This window comes from Typopeltis vanoorti, chromosome 9 (genome assembly GCF_054136105.1).
Source record: "Typopeltis vanoorti isolate ZY-2024b chromosome 9, IOZ_Tvanoo_1.0, whole genome shotgun sequence".
Lineage (NCBI taxonomy): Eukaryota > Metazoa > Arthropoda > Arachnida > Uropygi > Thelyphonidae > Typopeltis > Typopeltis vanoorti.
In genome coordinates, this window is record NC_143557.1 from 66,416,767 (window position 1) to 66,434,328 (window position 17,562).

At 37.1% G+C, this 17,562-nt stretch overlaps 1 protein-coding gene across 1 annotated transcript in view; it reads right to left on the minus strand.

Moving 5' to 3' along the window:
- The window catches only part of LOC150103107 (protein spire homolog 1-like), a 298,045-nt gene that overhangs the window by 131,212 nt on the left and 149,271 nt on the right, over positions 1–17,562 (minus strand). The window contains exon 4 of the mRNA XM_090398095.1: positions 4,907–5,032. Coding sequence (XP_090254221.1) covers positions 4,907–5,032 — 126 coding nt within the window. The remainder of the gene's footprint in view (positions 1–4,906; positions 5,033–17,562) is intronic.

The window sequence follows — 17,562 nt, forward strand, 5'->3', positions numbered from 1 at the left end:
CAGGATACCTCACTTTTTAAGAAATCAGTCAGCACTGCTGTTTTCAAAATCATGGCTCCAGCCAGATGGGAACCCAGAATAAGCCCTTTATTGAACTCTGAAAGATCCTTTATTTTTTCCAATTATGAGCAAATGTATTGACGATTACTGACCAGCAGCATTCTTAAATTGTTGTCTAGAACACGTGACCAAGTATTCTGCATATATGCTGCATAAGTGACATAACACATTCAATGCAGAATACAATTTTGTCAGCTAAGTTCCAAACTACTAGCCAGTTCTCCTGTGCTCAGTATTTAGGTGGATACCTAGTACATCACATAATACTACATGAAGGTGGAGATTGGGTATTCAGTCAGGAAGTCCTAGTTAGTTCTCTGCATTTCTTACAGGTTTCATATAAAAGGTGTATTTCTATGTGGATGTCCTCCTTCCGGTTATCTAGCATTTAAACTGGCCTTTAACCAAGATTAGCAACATATTTACTTTTGAAGTTGCATTTATTACTGTCATAATCACACATCCATGGAATCAAAGACTGTGTGGGTGTGACACATACAGCTCATCATACTGTGCCTTAAATCTACTCGCATTCTCTGCAGTCACCATGTTCTTAGGCAATGCATTCCAATCATTCTCCATTCATCCGTGTGTGTGCGTGCGCGTGAGAGACACACAGCTCGTCATACAGTGCCTTAAATGTACTCACATTCTCTGCAGTCACCATGTTCTTAAGCAATGGATTCCAATCATTCTCCACTCATCCATGCAAAAAGAAAACCTGCATTTCACTCCCTTGCTCTATAAGGAGGATACATCCTGCATTTGTATGGCTTCCAGGGATAACCTCTGTTCTCCTCTATTTCCTACCATTCTATGAAAAACTTTCACATTAATCTGATAAAAATCCCTTACCAATTTATATGTGCATCGTATCCCTGTCCCCTCCTCCTATCCACTAGACCCTGCAAAAATTGCATTTGCTCATACTTTCTTCATATTCCAGAGACCAGAACCACCTTAGTCAATTGCCTCTGGATCCTTTCCAATATCTCTTCATCCTTTTGAAATCTAGGTAACAGATCATTATACAATGGAGTCACAACATTCATCTACACGTATGTGTCCTCTGCATCATTGCTATAATCCACTGTGCTATTATCTAAATTTTAGATCCTTATCCACCATCATCCCCCCCCCGATCGTTTATTTCCTCCACTTTATTACCATTAATTCTATACTCTGCAACCCATCTTTGTTTCCTGAATTTTAAAACCTTACACTTTGCAATAACTCCCGCCACCTTTGGGTGGTCCCAAGTCTGGATAAAGGAGAAAAGTTGAGTGAAGGGCTAATTACATAAACATTCCTCATAAACATTCCCTAATTAGGGAAATTGAGAACCAAACTAATCCAGTGTACTAGGTGTGACAATATGTAGGATCCCAGATGACTGTGATTTAAGTTGGCAGGAGTGCAGGAATGCAGTCTCAAGGACAAAGCTTACAGAAACCTCTGAACACAGATGAGATCACCACTTTTACCTAAACAAAAAATACTAATTCGTCGTCTGGTAGCATCCTCTAAAAAGAGGGTTGCAACAGATGAGCAGCTCTTCTCAATTTCTCTCGGTCTGTTGCCTCCGTCATTCTTAAAACAATTCCATTCCACGACATCATTAAACCACTCTTTAGTTGGCCTTCCATGTCTTCTCTTCCCTTAAACTTGCCCTTGTAGTATAGTTCTTGTCAGATGTTCTGAGGAACCTCTCAGAAAATGTCCTGCAAATCTGGTCTTTCTTTGCATAATGTTTATAAGCAATGTTCTTTCCATCCCAACTCTTCTTAAAACTTCTTGATTTGATATTCTCTGTATAGCTAATCTTTTCCATCCTTCTATAACATCACATTTCCAATGTAATTCTTTCCATATCTCTCTCTTTCTGAATGTCCATGACTCACTTCCATAACTTGCAATACTCCAGACTGTTGCTTTAACTATTCCAATTCTCACACCTATTTTAATATTCTTATGCATTAATATTCTCTTCATTTCCATAAATGTCGACTTAGCTTTACCTTTATATTTCTAATGTCCAACTCTGAAGTTCCTTTCTCTGAAATCCAACTACCTAAATATTGAAATCTTTCCACTTCTAAAATCTTTCCTCCATATCTTATCTTTGCATTATCTCCTATTTTTTTGCCCATTATCATTATCTTGGTCTTCTCTTCTTTGTGTTAATCCTTAGTCCGTACTCTTTATAGGAGTTTTCAATTCTTTGAACAATTTATTGTAATCCATTTTCACTTTCTGCCATCACTACTACATCATCTGCATACCTTAAGTTATTGATGATTCTTCCATTTATTTTTATTCCTTCTTCTATCCTCAAGTGCCATCTGTTCACTATAAAGGTTAAATAATAATGGTGATAACTTACATCCTTGTCTAAGTCCTCTCTCTCCACTGGGAATACTCCTGTTTCCTCTCCATTTATGTAAAGATGCTATTTGTGTCCAATATATTCTCTTTAAGATTTAAGAGTCAATATCAATATTTTCTAGAATACTAATTGCAATGTAAAATATCAGCAGTATGTTTCAAACTAGAAAGACACAAGAAGTTATTAATGAAAAAGTACAGAATAAATATTTCAAGAATAAGTGAAATAAGATAGACTTTGGATGAGTGAGAAGTGTAATAGATATTAAATACTATATTCAGGATCAGATGAAAATCAGGAATGGCACCTTATATGGAGTGATAACAGCTTGATAAAGTGGAAGCCCAAAAGTGACTGAAGGTCACTTCTGAACTTCCAGTTTCTCAAGGCTAGAATTATAATGGCAAGATTATATTCAAGATGCGTTAAATTAACCATAATACTGATTTATGCACCAAAAAAATGAGAACGATCTTAAAGAAAAGGAGCTCTTTTATGATAAATTAGAGAAATGTATAGAACAAGTACCAAAACATGACATGATTAAACTAACATTATTGAACTTCATGCCAAAACATGAAGTTCAATAATGTAAGAACATCCCATACATACAGATTTAAATATTACATTAGATTCAATATCTAAAAATGAAATAACAAACATAACAGAGAAGATGAAAAGTGGAAAGGCATACAGCAATGATAATATAGCGATAGAAATTATTATTATTCTTATCCCAAGACCACATGGAGTCACAGACTCATTTAGGAGGTGTCCCTTTTGTCATACACATAGCTCATCATACCATACCATGCCTTAGACATATTCAAATTCTCTGCAGACACCACACTCTCAGGCAATGCATTCCAATCATTCACAACTCTCTATGCAAAAAACCTGCTTCTCACTCCCCTGCTCATGTCCTGCTTATATAGCTTCCAGGGATGACCCCTTGTTCTCCCCAATCTCCCACAGTTTTATGAAAAACCTCTTCAATGTTAATCCTATGACAATCCCTTACAACCTTGTACATCTCTATCATATCACCACTCTTCCTCCTATCCACTAGACTTTGCAAATTGCATCGGCTCAACCTTTCTTCATATTCAACATTCCAGAGATCAGAAACTATTTTGGTCAATTGCCTCTGGAACCTCTCCAACATCTCTTCATCCTTTTGAAAACTCTTCACACATTTGTACTAATATACCATTCATGATTTTTCTCCCCACCTCAACTCATCACTGTCATACATGGACAATATGCTGACCTTTGCTGCCACACAATTATCTTTTCTTCTTCTCAACTTCCTGATATCCATTTTTTACATTCTACACAACTAAGTCATTTGTTCCTACTACTACCAACTCTTTTTCTCACTTCTCTAATCTTCTCATTCACCAACCCTTCAATAATCTAATCTTTACAATGACACTTGCAAGTCATTTGTTACCTATACATTACTTTTTTAAAACTGTTTTAGGGCAAATCTTCATCTTAAGGATTAGCAGTAAACTCGAATTAAGAAATGCAATATAGTATCATCTGTTAGTATGCTTCTTGTCACATGAATAAGAAATGTTTGCTATTTGATATCCGTTTGAAACAGATATAAATGATATCTGTTTCAATTGCTAAACAAAGAATTTTAGCAATTGAAACAGATATCATTACTATTAATATAAAAAGAACCAATCTCCTCTCTACTGTCTGGACAAGTAGCATATTAACCACTTCATACCCAATCAGAAATCATTTATATGACAACAAAAAAAAACAAACATAATATACTTTGTACTAATAAAAGTATTAATAAAAGGTAAATCCATCCATTCATGTGCAGTCTCCTATCTAGGAGGTTGACTACCAGGATGTTACTCATGGTTAACTATGGCTGTAACGACATGTGGTGAGGACCCTATCTCTTCCGCATATTGCCATAAGTATTCATGACTGTAGCCGTGCGTGTTCATGGGGCCAGTTTGCCTGTTCTGAGGGACAAGAAACCCGAGTTTCTGGGTGGAAAACCCTCTACCTCCGTATGAGACTGGCTAACTCACCTTTAGTCGAAAGAGACCAGATAAAGGTTCCTCATGTCATCGGCAGGAATCGAACCCGGGTCTTTCTGACCAAAGGGCTTCAGCTATACCGACTGAGCTACGGAGGCTCAAAAAGGTAAATATGCAGACATCAACAATTATGCCTGTTTAGTAATGCAATATCAAGGCAAGTTATAGCTTTCAAACCTTTTTACATGTAACTATGAATGGAATTAATAGTTATATGAATTCCATTAATAGCCCTGAAATAAGGTTCTAAAGTCTCTATTTGGCTATTTTCATCTTTATAAAAAAATCAAATATTTAAATGCTCAATATATATATATATATTGAGCATTTAAATTTTTAATCATATTAAATTTAAATTTAAAATATATATTTTATTAAATACAATACCTACCTTTGAGCCACTGGAAATTTTTTCTAAGAACATAGATAGTTCTATCGCTTCAGCTACCAGTGCTCTACAAACTGCTTTGTAATGAGCATCTGCTTGTGAAGGACAAGATGAGTGTGACTCACACATCTGGAACATAAAAGAAAAGTAATGGAACTTGAATAAAGAGAATTAAATACAATATAGTTAATGAGTATAATGTTTCTAGTCATGATTATTTACATCTGTATTCTGAGAGCTGAACTCCAAAATTTCAACCCAAAGACCTGTCAATGATTTAAAAGAACAAGTTTTATGACTGAATCCCTTCTTGATACTTGCAGCATATGGATGGAATTCAAACCTTCATAAACTAGGAAAGTAGCCAATGTGCTGTACCCCCTATACAGAAATACATATATCCTATTTAAAATTAAACTTCAAATATTTAGTGTTTCTCTGTCCTGTGATTGGCAAAAATCACTGTCTTCCCAGGCCTCACATGCAGCTGAAAGGCAATTCATCCTTCAGTAAATCATAAGAGATCTAACATTATTATCATCCCAAGAGCCCATGAAGTCAGAGACTCATTTAGGAAGTCCTTTTGTCATGCACACCACTCATCATACCACACCTTAAACACGCTCAAATTCTCTGCAGACACCACACTCTCAGGCAAGGCATTCCAATCATTCACAATTCTGCATGCAAAAAACTTGTCTCTCACCCACCTGCTCACACCCTCCTTAGACTCTGCAAATTTCATCTTCTCAACTTTTCCTCATATTTGACATTCCAGAGATCAAAAACTACCTTAGTCAGTCACCTCTGGATCCTTTCCAACATCTCTTTGTCCTTTTGAAAACCAGGTGACCAAATCTGGGCACAGTATGTGGCCTAATCAAAGCCTTATACAATGGAACAAGAATCTCCTGACTTTTGCAAGTAAGTGTCCTCTGCATCATTCCCAGAATTCTTTGTATTATCCTCACAATTTTGGCAATGTGTTCCCTAAATTTCAGATCCTTATCCACTATCACTCCAAGATCTCTTATTTCCTCCATATCCAATAATATATCCCCACCAAGCATAAATTCTACATCCCATCTTTGTTTCCCAAATTTTTAAAAACTTTGGGAAACAAAGTTTTTTAAAATTTTGTTTCCCAAATTTTGGGAAACATTTTGCATTTTGCAACAATGAACTCACATCCCCATTTCCATGCCCATTCACTCAATTTATTCAAGTCTTCTTATAAAGGCCACAACATCTTCTCTACTCTTCATAGTTCGTCCCAACTTTCCATCATCTGCAAACAACTGAATATCCCCCTCCAAATCTTTGCCAATATCATTCAACATACAAAGTTAAACAACACTGGCCCTAAAACAGACCCTGAGGCACACTAATGACTTTCCTCTTCCTGGATATTGCTCACCCATACACAACTTGCTGAAACCTATCAGATAGTCAGTCTCCAATCTAATGCACTAATCTAATATCCAACCTCATCTGCTCTAGTTTGACTATCAACTTATCATGTGATAATCTATCAAAAGCCTTTGCAAAATCAAGTATACTACTGTACATCCATCTCCTCTGTTCAAGGAAACCATTCCCTTATTGTAATAAGTAAATAGATTACTGAAACATAACCTCCCTTTAACAAATCCATGCTGTCCATCAAAGATAATACTATTGTTGTCAACTCAATTCTGGATCCTAGTTCTCACCAACAACTTAACTACAAAACCTGACACACAGATAGGCCTATAATTTGATGCCTCAGTTCTATCACCTCCCCTATGAAGTGGCACGATCTTGCCCTCTTTCCACTCCTTTGGAACTTGACACAGTGCAAGATCATATTAAAAAAATATATCAAGGCAGATGTCAACTCCCTGGCACATTCCTTCATAACACATGGTGATATATTATCAAGTCCAACAACCTTATTAACATCAAGTTTGCTCAATTCCCCTTTAACCTCTTGGTCATTTACAGTCAGTCTCTCCTTCCCATCATCAACTGCTCTCAATCTCTCCATGATGTCACATTCGCAAGAATGAAAGACCTTTATGAACTGCTCATTTAGTATCTTCACTATATCTTCTGCAGTAGCTGTCCTTATACCATTTTCTCCAAACAATGTCATCTTTCCATAATCATTTTTTTTTTTTTCTGGCTACATATCAAAAGAACTCCCTAGGATTCTTTTTTTAGCTTCATTAGCTAACTGCTGCTCATACTTCATTTTTGCTACCCTTACCAACCAAGTCACCCTCCTTGCCTGGTCGTTGTAATCCTCATAGAATCGGTTAATACCATTTTTTAATGCTGTCCCCATAATGCCTTTTATGTCTGTAATGCATACTTAATCTCTTCATTCATCCATTTCACACTACTACCTTATTTAACCTTCTGATCCTTGGAATACATTTAGACATTGCTTCTACTAAATAGTTCTTGAATATCCTCCAATCTGCATTTATCTCTTTTCCAGCTAACTCCTCATTTCATTCTACACCTGCAAGTTGTCTCCTGAGCTCACCATAATCACCAGCCTTGTAGTTCCACATAGGCCTTTTTCTCACATAACTCCTCACACTGCTGGCAACCACTCCGGTAACACTTGATCATTACTCTCACCAACTGGAGGGCGATTTGCCATATATTTTTATGGCATTAAAAAGGTGTTAAATTCAAGTATATTCTGAAAACAGGGAACAATTGAACATTTTTGATATTTTGATAGAATACACCCAAGCCTCAGATGACAAAACAATATTCAATCTATAGCAATTAACAATGGTACAATAGAGAATATCAAATAAAGCACCACTTAATAAACTTTAGCAGTTGACATAATGTAGATTTGCAGTGGCTCTGCTTCACACTGGACAACCTCAAACTCACTGCAACATGGGACATTTTTACTGTTATTACTTTCATGTGTTTCTACCCTATCTGGACTCAATCATTAATAGTACATCCTCTGCTTATCTCTTCCATCCTTCCTGAAAATATTATACCCCTATATGCTCAATCCCAGTTAGAGCCTCCGTAGCTCAGTCGGTATAGACTAAGCCCTTTGGTCAGAAAGACCTGCTTTCGATTCCTATCCATGATGTGAGAACCTTTATCTGGTCTTTATCGACTAAAGGTGAATTTGTTGATCTCATACAAAGATAGAGGATTTTTTCACCCAGAAACTCAGGTTTTTCATTCCTCAGAACAGGCAAACTGGCCTTTGAACACACACACACACACACGGCTCTACATTCAAAAAATACATACTTAAAATCCCTCATTTTGTGTAGAGACATAACAAGTTACCTCCTGGCTTTTTTCATACTTACAACTACAGTCTGATCGGCTCAGTTGGGCAACTTTCTCTACCCCTCCCCAGATACACTCAAAAAGCCAAAACTCTCAAAGCATGCATTTCCATTCCTTCACCACATTCATAACTACACTCAATATCAATCAAATCATTATCACATTTACATGCCATAACTGAACTAGCATCATTCCTCCCATGATGATGACATATAGCTTACCTGCCTCTCTCTCTCTACATTAGATCTCACCCTACAAAAAAAAAATTTCTCAGGCAGCTGAGGCCATCTATCTTATATAAGTCCTTTCTAAAATATGAAACAACAGAACATTTTATGCTATTAAATAATTTTAATAATTCTTTTTATGTAACTCACCCAAAAAAGATGTAAACCTATAGTACATTAGTAACAATGGGTGGGCTGAGTTTTTTTTTCTTTCTTATTATTATTACGTAACACCCCTCCAGGGAGTCCGAAGACTCATCGAGGGAGGGCATCTATTCTACAACTCTTGGTATCCACCAACTACACCAACGCCATCTACCGCCCACCACCAACACTTTCACAGACAATCACGAATATCCATGTCCATGGCGGGATTCGAACCCGCAGCCTTCAGACTGGATACACTAACCAGGCTGACAATTTTACATAATCATTAACAACAAAACCACAAAAACAAAAAAAAAAAAAAAATATTTAACATAATCGGGAAGGGGGGGGGACATATTGCAAAAGTTGGTAAAATAGCTCAATGAATTATTTCGATGTCGAAAAGTACACTAGCAAATAAAGATAAGTATAATGCTGTGATTCGGCCATATCTTGACTACTGCACACAGATTTGATCACAGAGGTTTCTTGGGGACCAGGAAGTGGTAGAGCAGATTCAGATAGTGATGGGTCAGTGAAATACCCCCTACAAAGATAGGTTGAAGGTTACAAAATTTAGTTGATAGGTGGATATGAGAGGGCATGATAAAAACTTTTAAGATATTAAAGGGGTTTTATAAAATTGATGAAAGTGAAATTTTACAATATATGACAAATAAAGAACTAGGAGCCATCCGTGGAAGTTGTGCAAGAGTGTGGCTAGTAGGGATGTGCAGACCAGATTTTTTTGCATGGAGAGTGGCAAGTGGAATGGATGTTGATATGGGACCACAACCCAGAGGTGATCACCTCACTAAATGGAGAGAAGTGCAAAATTCCAATCCCAATCATCTGAACCTCACAATCCTTGTGAACCCTCCTTTACATACTGTTTGAGATAGTTGTCGCTCAAGAAATAGAGAAATTAATTTTCCTTATTCCCAAATGCTATCTCTTCATTCCAAACCATACTGCCATAATTAAAATCACCTATAATAACCACCCTTTCCTTATTCACTAACCCAAGTTGCTTAAACATTTCTTTATCACCTCCCTCCGCATTCTCTGGTCTATAGCAATATCCAACTAAATATATCTCTTCCTGTCCACCTCAAAACCATTGTCACTATTTTCTTCTTTTGTAGCTACCTTATGTGGACATAATTCCCCTACTATCTCCAGTAACACTACATTCTCCCCCCCCCCCCATTGTTCTTTCTATCCTCATGAAAAATACTGTATTATCTGACAGACAACAACCAACCCATCTTCAGTTTGACATAAGCAAAATTATTATTATTCATGACACCTCCAAGGAGTCCGAAGATTCATTGCGAGAGGACACCTACTATACAACCCACTACTGCACCGCCACTCTACTACCAATCGCCCACATCAACGCCATCTACTGCCCACAACCACCACCACCACTAGTATTTTTGTCTGTAAATTGCATGTGTGTTCCAAGGGACCGATTTGTCTGTATGTGGGATGAAAAACACGAGTTTCCGAGAGGAAAAACCCTGCTACCTCCGTATGAGATCGGCTAACTCACCTTCAATTGAGAAAGTCCATATAAAGATTCCTCCCATCATGATATTTTGATAGAATATCATGACGGGAATCGAACTTAGGCCTTTTCTAATCGAAGGGCGCAACGTACTGTCATTCTTCCAATTGCTTTTCCAATCGTTCTTCCAAAATATGGAAGAAAATTGGTGAAGACAGGGATGTTCTGTCCCAAGAAGACACTGACTACTCAAGGCTGCAGTTTCACTTCAGAATTTAAGTTTTCATAAAGAAAACATTCATAATGCCTACAAAATAAAGACCTGTTGTTACATAGACCATATATTTATAACGTACCTATGTTCTTACAAATTGCCTACCGGTTTCGCTAGTAACTGACCAGCTTTCTCAAGGCTTGCATAGTACAAAAAAGGTAAATGCAAAAAAGGTTTAAAAATACAAAGAACCGTTAGTATCTGTTAGGTAGCTAGGGTGACACGTTTGCGTGACATAACTACTCAGCATCATGAACACACGTTACATGCAAATGCGTAATATGATTATTTGCATACCGTAGCTCTGTTGAACTGAGGGAGTTAATTAGATTTTTCCAGGTATCGTTCAGAATGGCCCCTTGATTTCTGTTTAGGTTACTTCCCGTATGTAGTACAACTGCCGCTTCTTTAAATACTCGATGTCTGTAATCCTCGTCTACGTAGGGCATGGAGCTGTTATTCCAGTCTATAGTGTGGTTCGAAGTTGAAAAGTGATGTGCCAATCCTGAGGTGATCGTTCTGTTGCGATTAACATCGCCTACATGTTCTTTCTGTCTTATTTCCAGGCTTCTCGAAGTCTGTCCAATGTAGGAAAGACCACACGTGCATGGAATATTATACACACCTGGATATTTATAAAATGGCACACTGTCTTTAGGAGATCTTAGGACCTGTCTTATGCTATTTGCTGGTTTAAATACAACCCTGATGTTATGTGTCTTTAACAATCTTGCAATTTTTGTGGAAGTTGAACCTTTTCAACTTCGAACCACACTATAGACTGGAATAACAGCTCCATGCCCTACGTAGACGAGGATTACAGACATCGAGTATTTAAAGAAGCGGCAGTTGTACTACATACGGGAAGTAACCTAAACAGAAATCAAGGGGCCATTCTGAACGATACCTGGAAAAATCTAATTAACTCCCTCAGTTCAACAGAGCTACACTACGCGAATAATCATATTACGCGTTTGCATGTAACACGTGTTCATGATGCTGAGTAGTTATGTCATGCGAACGTGTCACCCTAGCTACCTAACAGATACTAACGGTTCTTTGTATTTTTAAACCTTTTTTGCATTTACCTTTTTTGTACTATGCAAGCCTTGAGAAAGCTAGTCAGTTACTAGTGAAACCGGTAGGCAATTTGTAAGAACATAAGTACGTTATAAATATATGGTCTATGTAACAATGTCTTTATTTTGTAACACTTTATGACCAAAAACATGTACAATTCATGATGCCTTTTCATATTCAATGGAATATGAAAGGAATATGAACTTGAATCACTCAAACAATCTTGTCTCTCTCTCTCTCTACTCTATGAAAAATCTCCACGTTAATCTGATAATCCCCTCAACTTCATCTCATATCCCCCTTTTCTTCTGTTCACAAAGCACTGCAAGTTGCATTCCCTAAGTCTCTCCCCTATCACACATACCATAAGGCCTGACACATTTAGGAAACCTTCTCTGAACCCTCTCCAATACATCTTCATCCCACTAAAAAAACCAGAAAACCAAATCTCCACACATATACAAAGAAACCATAACCTCTTTGCTTCTGCATGTCAATATCCTCCTCATTATAGCCATAGTCTATTATGATGCTCTTACAATTCAGAAAGATACCTGCAGTTGTTTGCAAGTTGGGGAAATTGAAGGTAATTTCAAACAAAAGATGGTTTAGCATGTTTGTTTGGAATTACTCCCATAGCAACTAAGGTTATGAGCTCAGTGTATTATGGCTGTTAATTAGAATCCCATTCAGTCTCACTGATAAGATAATATCCAGAGAATATCCTCTGGATATACCTCAATATTTGAAACACACTCTTCTTGCATTTCTAAATCTCAAACCTGCCTTGTCCCTCTAGTATCAAAATCTCCTTCTCCAGGATGAAATACTCCAATAAAGGGTTCATTTAAGAAGTCCACTATGTCCTTTGCATCAATCACTCTGTTCCCATTTTTATCCAACAATGTCATTCACAGTTTCTGTACCTATCATTATCCCCTCCAGACAACTGGATTCAGCATTACATGATGTATTCCCTGTTCATCTAAGCGACTATTCCCACAAGAGGCCACCCCTGCTACCATCCACACTCATTATTCTAGTTTCCCCTGCACTGACACACTGTTACGAGAATAACATTCTCTCCAGATGCCTACATCCTTCTTCATCCAAATGCAAGCTCTTTCTCTCTCATATACATTTCCTTTCTGTTTTCAAATGCCCTCCAAGCAATCATGTAGTCTAAGCCTCTCAACACATTTTGGCTATTTTACTACTCATTATTGATGCTCTTCTCTGCTGCTACCTGGGCAACATACTATCTTCCCCTCTCTGTCTTCTTTTGTACAACCTCAAGCATGAACCTCTGATTTCTTTCTATCTGATTCACACCACCTCTCAAGTCGTTTGTGCCTACCATCACAATCATCTTATTCACCCTTTCACCTTGTCTATTTGCCATAGTCACACTACTGTTCTTCCGAAACAGTAGTGCGACTATGGAGAAACACTTCTCTGGCATTCTATCTTGCATACCATGGATCATCGAGTCTCCATATGTCAGCCCCCACCCCCCTCTTTCCACTCTGTTTCTTGTTGCTTACCTGCATCCCTCTCTCTCTCTCTCTCCTCTAACACTCTCTTTCTTTGTTGCCCCCACTTACCTGCCATCCCATCATCTTTCCATCCCTGGTTCCTGCCCTGTCGCCTTTCTCTCATTCCCTCTCTTTCACTGGTTCTCCTATTCTCTCCCCCTTCTATTATTTACATAACTCTCTCTCTCACTCCCACTATGATTTGCTTTGTATTCATTGTTTTCAATAGTCTTATCTCTTCTTTCATGATACTCATTCCTGATATATTCCACTTTTTTCAGTGCATCTCTCTCTCTCTCTCTCAACAAGCTACATACTCTTGCTTGACATTCATCTTCCCAATCAACACCATCTTAGTAAATCTCAAGATGTTTCAAACCTACTACACTCCCTACTTTTATGTTTTCATTCACATTCTGCTCATTTTCCTCAGCCTTGATCATGCTACTCTTCTCTCTCAGTCGGTATTCACCCGCTTCTGACATAACGCTGCTGAGGTCCATTATAATTATTTCTAAATCACGAAGTTCTTCCATTTTCAATAGTTTCCACAGACAAAAAAAAAAAAAAATCAGCTAACGCCTTTTTATTCCCGTATATACGGGAGTAGGCGAGGCCATTTAGCCCTATCTAACTTTTGGAGACTGAGTGGGCAGTTCAATCTCCACTGGTACCCAATCAGAGACAGATGGCCCAAGGCTATCACTAATTAAGCGGTACGCAGTGAAGAGAGACGGCTCAACTGTGCCGCCATCTCGTGGTCTCTAACCCTAACATGCAATCCCCAATTTCTCACCTGCTGCGATGCATAAATGCTGCAAGCATCACACACCATAATATACATATTTCAGATTAAATCTATCAGTAGTGATATAAAAGGCAAATTTGGCAATGAGAGCCAGTCATTCCTATTCAAACTGAGTAGTATTAGATGAGATATTGGCACTGGTGCTGAAGGAATGTACACGAGAATTAGTAATGCCACTAACCTGGTTGCCCAATTTGAGTTACATGTGCAAACAATTCCTAATGAGTGGAAAGAGGACAAAAAAATTCTTTTATACAAGAGCTGAACTAAGACTGATGCAGTCAATTATAGACCCATCAGTTATTAATGTATTGGCAAAGCTTTGACCTGTATCTACATGTGTAGGTTGAGACTGTAGGGTTTGCTGCAGTAATCTCTACTCACATTCTCATATATATATATATATATATATATATATATATATATATATATATATGAGAGAGAGCATAAAAGGAATGGATATACCACAATATGTCTGGTTTTGCTAAGAAATTTGGCAGGATTCTGAATAAAGGTTACTATGAAAATTCAAAGAGATGGATATGCAAAATTGGCTTGTGACATGTATCAGTAATGTACAAAGGTGACCAGTGATGTATCACAGGCTCTGTAATTGAGTCACCATTGTGTAGGTTGTATATTAATGATAGTGGGGATAGTCTACAGAATAATATCCAATTATCTCTTTGTAATACTTGACATTTCAGATAGCCCGATTCATCCATAAGCGATAGTGACTTTTCAGCCAAATATTCATAAAGAAATGCAAAAATTAGGAATAATTAAAATTGCGAAGCCAAAAACAAACAAACAAATAAATGAATATCATATTATATAAAATTTGTAGATTTCTTATTATCAGACACACAGATCAAATTCCGCACATTTACGTATTTTATTTTTCTACATACACACGTGAAATTTAACCAGTCAGGTGCAAAGACGATTTTTTCTTACCAGCAAAAATGTTTACTCACCACTTAAACTGTGTTACTATTAATAATCCACGTATTGCATAAGATCATTACTATAACACTGCAACAAAATCATCAATGGGAATCTTTTTAACAAGTTACAGCAGGCTCACGCCTATAACATTTGCAAACATCCTTGGTCTTAAAAAAAAAAAGTTGCTAAATATTCAAACTCGCAAATCGGAACAAGTAGCATGCCATCTATGATGTAAGACGACGTAACAACAGATAAATAAATATGGTATAACCTTTCACACATACTGACGGTTTAGTCTATTTCTCAAGTCCAGAAATTTTCTTTTTTTTTTGTTGTTGTTTATTATTATTATTACTGTCTCCAGAAAGTCAAATAGGGTTAAAACGGCCCTGCCTACTTCCTATAGGTAATAAAAGGCATGAGCAGATTTATTTTTATATATATTTCATTTTATTATAACTAACCGATAGGGTTGTCGTAACCCACTAAACAACTAAGGCAATACCTAATGGGGGGGGGGGGAAAGAAACCGGCAAATAAAAACACAGCTTTTTTTAAAAATTATTATTTATATATTTTCTTGAATGGAGGAGGGGAGGGCATATACCCTAACAACAATCCTATTAATGGGACATCTCCATGGAGTACAAAGACTCATCGCGGGAGGCCCACACTAAACATCGTTCACACAATACCTATCATACCTCTCCTTGAAACTATGATGAGCACTGTCATTCCTGACCAAGCGCTCACAATTATTTCCTGCAAATTATTCCACTCATTCATTCTAAGGAGAATGAATTAAGTGATCTAATTTTTTCTTTAAATTTTTACTTAAAAATTTAATTTGGGCCCACTATTGCTATTATTTCTCATTAATACCATCAATATCTCTCATATCGCGCAAATTTTTGTGGGAGTGAGTGTGTGTGTGGGGGGGGGGGGGAACTACAGTGGTGAAGTTTCTCGTCTGTTACTATTACTTAATTTTCTTTCTGAGTTTGATGCTGATGATTTTTCTATTTGCTTGGGCTCCTGGCCGAGTGATCTTTTACTAAGGATGTCTGTAAAATGCAAGCGCATTTTGTGGTCATTGAAAAATTTCTGCTGCCTTTGACTTTCTGTTCAGAGGTAATGTAACACGTACAATGAGCCACATATTTGCATTTTCTATTAGGTTAACAGTTTAATCTTTCTTAATAGAGTAAGGTAGTAAATAAACTTATTCCAGTTGCATTAAAGAAGAAGCATTTAACTCTAAAGACACAGAGTAACTGTTTTTACAAAGCAAATCCGTGAATCTCTTATAAACGGTGTTAGCGCTCAAAATAAGATACGAAAATTAAGCTTTGAATTTCTTACATTAAAATATATTATTATATATATTATAGTTCCTAACAGTACAGCTCAACATATATAGACAAAACATAATGCAGTGCGCGCGCGCACGCACGCACACACACACGGGCAGTTCCCGTTTTTTTCCCTCTTCAAGTATCAATAAAATCGAAAATATGAGCATTACAAGCAATAAATAAATGATAAATATTCATAAATAGCATTTCAAACCATGCGTATCTATATAAAACAATACTACTGTATGTGCGTTTATTTGTTGAGGCACACAAGTGTCTCACCAACACACAAAGCAATTACCACGCTGACTAACATTACAAAGAGTAGTTGTATTGTTTTTTTTTTTTTTTCCTTTTCGCTGTCTTATTTCATTATTATTGTTCAGTATGCCAAAACGAAGTAATACTACGAAGAGTGATGCCAATGAAAACAAACAGCAAAGATGAATGACATTGGAAATAAAATATGTGGTCATAAACAAACATGCGGCTGAAACGACTGTAAAAGAGCTTTGTGCGAAAGTTTACCTAAGCACTTCAACTGTGTGTATGTGTACGATTTTAAAGGAAGAAAGTATTTGAAGGGAGTTAATGATGCATAATCCGTGGATTCTACAGTTAATTACTAAAGAAGCATTATTCGTCGAATGGAGAAAAAACTTAATTGTATTGATAAGTATTTATTTATTTTGTATGGGATTCCCCCCCCCGTTCCTTAGGATGGGTTGAACCCTCTTAACGAGGGATTAAGTATGTATTTTATGACTGCAGATCGGTGTGTGTGTGTGTGTGTTCACGGGGTTAGTTTGCCTGTTCTGAGGGACGAAAAATCCACAACCCCTCCGTATGAGACCGGCTAACTCATCTTTATTCGAAAGAGACCAGATAGAGTTCCTCACTTAGACGTGAATCGAACTCAGGTCTTTCTAACTAGAGGGTTTCGTCTATACCGACTGAGCTATGGAGGCTCACATATTGATGAGTGATTAAACACAACGACTGAATATACCAGTCACCTATGCTACTATTCCTGCAAAAATATTATCCATTTTTGAGATGCTTGAAGACAAAAAAAGAGGAAGCAACTGTGAAGAAACTTTCACTGCGAGCGGGGAAGGTTTGATCGGTTATTAAAAGAGTTAGGAGTGCTGATAATGAAACGACAAAATTCTTTCCTAAAAAATCAGAATTTCAAGAAGAAAATTACACGTCATCCACAAATTGTTAAATGTTTAGATGAAACTGAACACTTCTGAAAGCGCATACCATCCAGAAGTTGCATTACAAAAGACGACAAGATTGCTTGAAGACAAGACTTTTGTTTTAATTTCTTTTGATAAATAAGTCATTGTTTAACCATAACTATTCAACAGTACTACGATCAAATTTCATTTGCTGAAAACGCAATCCCTGTTTTTAACACCATGTCTAGGGGAAAGAAATTCCCGTTTTAT